Source organism: Pteropus alecto, unplaced genomic scaffold (genome assembly GCF_000325575.1).
Source record: "Pteropus alecto unplaced genomic scaffold, ASM32557v1 scaffold50, whole genome shotgun sequence".
In the NCBI taxonomy this organism is placed as follows: Eukaryota; Metazoa; Chordata; class Mammalia; order Chiroptera; family Pteropodidae; genus Pteropus; species Pteropus alecto.
In genome coordinates, this window is record NW_006431918.1 from 3,285,718 (window position 1) to 3,291,919 (window position 6,202).

General features: G+C 51.5%; 1 protein-coding gene across 2 annotated transcripts in view; it reads right to left on the bottom strand.

The window, feature by feature from the left end:
* Positions 1–732: 732 nt before the first annotated feature.
* The window catches only part of MSRA (methionine sulfoxide reductase A), a 327,699-nt gene continuing 322,229 nt past the window's right edge, over positions 733–6,202 (bottom strand). For both annotated transcript variants that reach the window (XM_025042498.1, XM_015600694.2), the window contains one exon: positions 733–1,519. In XM_025042498.1, coding sequence (XP_024898266.1) covers positions 1,355–1,519 — 165 coding nt within the window. In that variant the 3' untranslated portion in view covers positions 733–1,354. The remainder of the gene's footprint in view (positions 1,520–6,202) is intronic.

A 6,202-nucleotide genomic window follows, 5' to 3' on the forward strand; every position in this document is an offset into this window, starting at 1 on the left:
AACCATCACATATTCCTCCTTGTCTCGGCCATTTGAATATCCTGGTCCTTCTATTTGGAAAGCTCTTCCTTCAAGCAACGGAAGTGGGGATGCTGGCAGTGATTAGGTACATCTCCTTCACTTCTGTATTCTTGAGATGCTTAGGGTATGGCAGAAATCCAAGAGGGAAAGTAAAGAAATGAGCTAATTACATGGGGAACAACATCTATTTCTTAATCCCTCTCCTGCCCCAAAAGCTCTGCCCTCCACCTCCAACCTGTGCTCACGTGTCTCCTTTGCATCATTCAGATCTTGCGGTTCTCAACTTAAGTTTCGCCACCTCATGGAAGCCTTCCCTGACCAGCGTCGCTAAAACAGCCCTCAAAATGACTCCGCAGCCCCAGACACAACTTACTATCTTATCCTACTTATCATGTCCATATCATTTCTCAGGACCTGCAATTATTTATTCATTTGTTGACATATTTATTGCCTATGTCCCCCGCCCCTTGTCCTGAATATAAAGACTCTTAAGGGCAGGCACTGCATGTATCTGTTCTCTCTAACTAGAATATTGTGAAGCCGGCAACATGCACGTGGAAAACGGCAATTATTACTAAAGTTGCCAGGAGCCAGGGGTGTACATGTTTTCCAAAAACTTCAATCAGATTTCCCATCGGGGGTAAATGACTCTGAGGCTTATATCTCACAATACTTAGAAACATCCTACCTAAACAAGTAAAAGACAGATGAGACATCAGGCAGATTTTTATTATTAGAATACAGACTTTTATTAGAACAAGCATTTCTCATAGCTGTAAGCGATACGTTAGACTTCATCAAGCTAACTCCCACTTTCTCTGCCACAGGAAGGCCAAAGAGAGAAAGCCTCTTATGCATATATAGGATCAGCAGAGCAAAGTATTTCTGTAAGTGATTCATTGAGGCTATAAATGTTTGCAAATTTTAAGGCACTGGAGGGTGAAGGGCATGTGAGGTGGGACAGGACTCAGATAAAAGATTTCCAACATACCCTGCCCTGCCCGACTATCTCTCATTTCCTTCCTCAGTTTCCATGGCAGGCACCCAGGCACAAGAAGGGAGAATACAGCATATTCATTATCCTCATTCAGACTCCAAATGATCCAAAAAATTTCACAGCTCTACTGCCACCACAACTTATTAGAAGATAAATTACATGTTATCAACTTGCCATGGCACTTCATGTAAATTATATCTCAATAAACCAGATTTTTACGAACACCTTTATACTTTGTGAACTTCAAAAAGCCACTGACATGAACCACAAGAGAACTGCCTAATTTGTTGAAAGTGTTTTTGCTGTGACCTCAAGGGCCGACCACATGGGAAGAAATTACTTTTTAATACCTAGCGGACAGGACACGCCGGTGCCCCCGAGACCACAGTACCCGTCGGGGGTCTTGCTCAGGTACTGCTGGTGGTAATCCTCCGCGTAGTAGAAAGCTTGTCCCTCCCGGATGTCGGTCGTGATCTGCCCGTAGCCATGCTCTGACAGAACCTGTGGAGAGAAAGGAGCCATCAGGACCTGATCCCGGGCCGAGATGGTCCCGAGACAAAGGGACGACGACGTCGGGCTGTGAGGGAGGCTGACAGGGTGGCTCGGGATGTGCGGTGGGTCCTCGCGGGCCTGCGCTCTGCCACTTCCCAGCTGGGTCACTCTGGGCGAGCTCTTACCTCCTGCGCCTCGGGTGACTGGCGTTTGAAATGAGCTTTTCTGACTGTGCTTTTCGCTCTACCCATCACACCACCACTGTCCCGGTGTGTGCAGGGAGCCCTGGCTTGGCCCTGAGGGTCCCTGTGGCACGGCTCGGTCCTCTACCAGGGGGAGCAGTGGGGCCCCAGGGAAGAGTGGGGTCTCTGAGAGCACCGGAGCAGGGCTGTGGTGGGAGGAGATGAGGGGACCCGGCAGGCCAGGGCGGGGAGGGCCACAGCACCACCCCGTGCTGTCCCCTCTGCCACCAGGGACCGGCCTCCTGCCATCTCTCAGGCGGGACAGAGAGATGGCAGGAGGCCTGTTCCTGGTGGCAGAGGGGACATTTACATATTTGCATGCTGTGGATCTCGTGACTGGGGACCCCGCCAGGATGCCCTGGGGAGCAGGGTCAGGGGAAGACGTGGCCTGAGGGCCTGTGTCAGTTCATCACCACCCTCTGTGACCTAGTTGAAGGCCTGGTGGCATCTGCTGCCAGGGAAAGAAACAGACACGTAAACACAAGTTGGGGGAGGAGAGCGGAGCTATTTGGGGCAGGAGACGGATTAAGAAATAGACATTGTTCCCCACGGATCTCAGCCCGTTTCCTTTCCCTTTTGGGCTTCAGCTGTGCCCTAGTTCTTCGCTGTCCCGGGCTGCCTGCAGTGTTCGAGCACAAGGCTGCAGAGACCCGTTCCCAGAGTCACTGATTCCATTTCGGACAGAGTGCAAGGTGGGGCCTGGGACCTGTGTTTCCGTAAGGCAACTGAGCAGTCTCTGAGTATCCTTTGGTCCAATTAAAAGGAAGTCCTTATGTCTGCAGAGTGCTGGGAATCTAATATTAATATTCAGCATGATTCACCGCCACAGTCTTTTTCCCCCCGAGAACGTCTATCTTCTTCCTGCGTCTCTGAGCCAGAACGAGGCAGACTGAGGATCTGACAAGCAGGCTGGGACGGTGAGGGACAGGATCCTCGCCAAGGTGGGTGGGTTGGACCCTGCAGCTCAGAAGCAGCCAGTTTCCTTACAGGGGTTAGAAATGACAACGAGGAGCCATTCTGACTTCAGTTTTGACACTTTTTTGTAAACTAGCAATTATCGAGGGTTTACCATATGCCACACTCTGCACAAAGACTTCACAATGTTAATTTTAGCCTCACAACAGCCATATGAAGGAAGTACTATTATTATCATCCATCTTTAAAAGTATATGTCAGATATTGTGTCCTGATCCCTGACATTCTCAGCTCACCACAGTATTGCATAGGCTGAGAGCTTGGAAACTACATTTCCCACATTCTATTGCCAGCAGCACTCCAGTTTAGATGCCACCAATGAGAGAAGCACACACGAAATCTGGCAGGCTAAATCAAAGGAGAAGCCATTATTCGCAAGGTGCAGCTGTGAGGGTGGGCGCAGGTATCTGCTGAGAGCAGAGCTGAGACTGCCGGCTCCTCCTGAAAACTGTCACTCTCAAGCTGCAGGCAATTAAAGTCATCGGCAACGATTTCCAGCTATTTCTGTAACTTCTTGGTATCCTGAAATCCAGTGCTGCTATTCCCTAACCCTCACGCCAACAGCCTTTCCAATGATTCTGGAAGCAGCAAATTCCCTTTGTAAAGCCCACCCTGCTTGAAATCCCAGCGAAGACAGCATTGGGGGCCAGAACTGTTTTCAGGAAGCGGAACCTCAATGAGAATGAGAACCTGGGATTGGTTAACTGTTGGTTAACTGTCCTTGTTTGTTCTGAGTGAGAAATGACCTCATTGTGATGGAAACGGATCAGTGCCCGCAGTGTACGGTGACAACGCATTTACTTAAATTATCGCCAGTATTTGCCTGTGAGGAAATTCCACTGAAGGAAGGCTTTGGGACTCTAGGTGGCTGTGGCAGTGGAATATTCCCATGAAGATGATATGCATGACATCTGTGGGTTGTGCTAGCCAAGAGCTTGTAGAAAGAAAAAGGTACAAGGTGAGGACTTGACATTCTTGGCCCAAGTTCAGAGAGCCAGAGAATGTCTCGGAATGACTTAATCTCTTGCTTCTTGTAGCTGTGTCCATATACCAAATAAAAGGTTGGCTCCAGAGGGTCCCAGATTGACAAGTGCAGTTCACAGCTTCACTAGGTACGAAGCCCAGGGATATCCTCAGAGAGCTCGTCCATCACCCCGTCCCAGACACGCCCACTGAGACATGCTCCCCTCTGCTCTATCTGAGCCGCTCTGTGTGGGGGGCACACAAGTCTCCCACACTCCGAAGCCATCTCAGAGTTTGACCTCAGCCCTCCCCTTTCTGGTCACACAGAATGGGAGCGGCCCGCTGTCGAGATCTTCCACCCTTCCCCGTCCCCCAGGGCAAGGCCCGGCTCCCAGGTCTGCAGATGTCTCTGCTCCGTCACCTCACCCGGGCTCTGTCCTCTCTGAGCACGACCCCTCACACACTGCTCACCCTGACCTCTCTTTCACAGATGACCGTCCTTTATGGACAAGGAGAGCCTTCTCAGAAAGCTTCTCTACCAGAGGCAGGGAGGCCAGCGCCAGTCAATGCTACTGCCCGGGCTCCCTCCTCCTCTCCATACCAGGCCTCACTGAGCCACCCACGGACCACCCCGAGGGGCAGCTTCCCTTTTGGGGAGCAGAGGGAAGGGAGGCGTGAGGATGGGGGCCCAGGCAGTACCAGGCCTCTGCCACAAGATGGCAGACACTTCACTTTCATTTGAGAGGAGAAAACCAAGAATTAACAGTGAAGAAAACCTACAGCAGACAGCTATGCTGCCCTCCTCCAACTCCCCTTCCCCTGGGACATTTTGGCCGGTCTTGTCAGGGTGGCAGACACAGGCGACAGCCATGAGGCCTGTGGCCCACATTGCCCCCTCTGCACTGGGCCAGCCAGCCTCCAGGCTGAGACCGTCACACACCGGCCATGGCTGTCCTCAACCCTTGCTCTGCAACTGAGGGAGAGGGGGACACAAACGTGCAAAAAAATCCGGGTATGAAAGAAGAGGAAGTTGGAGAACGCAAAGTCCTACCTGGTCTCTACTTTTCCTTCTTCCCCACAGGCTCTGCTTTCTCACTTCACCAAAGCAAGTCACTCCCCTCAGCCACCTCGGAGGGCCTGCTTCCTCCGAGAGTCCTTGCTGGACACAGGCAGCTGGATGCAGTGCAAGGGATTCCCCAGCGACGGCCTTGGCCTGTCTATTTCTTTGTTTACCGTGACTGCAAACTGTGATGGTCAGTTTTGCAGTTGTCCGCCGCTTCCAGTGTGGATGCCCTCTGTGTGCTGGGCCAAGCGACGGAATTAAACAGACCGTGAGATCGTCCTGGGAGCGCGCACATGCTGGTGTCAGCACCTCCCGAACCACAGAGCGGAAGCCTGTGCTGGATCCCTGGGGAGAAACCGCCAGCCCTTCCCTGCTGGGTCCCACTCCGCCTCCACGTCCTCATCCTCCTCGCTCTTTTCTTTATCCTTCTCGCTGAGTAGTTTTCTTGGGTCGTGTTGAACTTCATCTCCTGAACATTGCACTCCCTTACAACCTCCGAGGAATGTTCTTTCCTCTCTTCCCTAAACATGAACTCTTGCCCATCTCTCAGCACCCAGATCAAACATCCTCACCTCTATGAAACCTTTCCCGATTCTCTAAGGCAGAAGTTACTCCATCTGCCCATCTCTCAGCACCCAGATCAAACGTCCTCACCTTTCCCGATTCTCTAAGGCAGAAGTTACTCCATCATCTACGCTCCTGCAGTCCGACTACTCCTTATAGTGTTCGTGACATTGCATTAGAACTATCCTTTGTTTCTCTGAGCCACTTCCACTGTCCTCTGGCAAGACACACACTAGACTGCGTGCTCCTTGCGTGCGGACTGTCTTGCTTCTCTACCTCATCTCAGTGCTTAACATCTAAGAAATGAATGAATGAATTTAAAAAAGAACAGTTGCGTCTTGGGATCTCTTGGAGATTCTCTTAACCTTTGGGGCTTCTGTCTAGGTCCCTGCCAGTGTTTCCTCGTGGACCTGGGAAGCGGGGGCTCAGGGACCAGGGCGCTCAGGCCATCACTTTCCTTGCCACAGGCCCCTGGCCAATTCCATGAGTGGATTTACTCTTTAGACACAGCATTGCAGAAGCTGTGTCTGTGCAGGGAGGACCAACTATCTTCCACAGAAGGTGGCCTCAGCATCACCCACAGCTCCTGAAAAAGCCCATTCACTCTTCTGGGGGGCGAGTGGGATGATGGGGAGGTGGAGAAGCAGGAGGAAGTGGGAGATGAAGACTGGGCCCCCAAGTCCATGGGTCAGTTTGGCCCTATGCAAGCTGTGCAGGTGCTGGCAGGTGGACCTCAGTCTTCTGACACCTCTGCTACACCATCACCATACACCAGGGGCCCCGATCAATTATGGGGGGACATGAGTAATTTGTTACTGATAATGGCTAACATATCAATGTTTGCGAGTAACTTACTTTTCCTTAAGGAATTAGAGCAGATGGAAG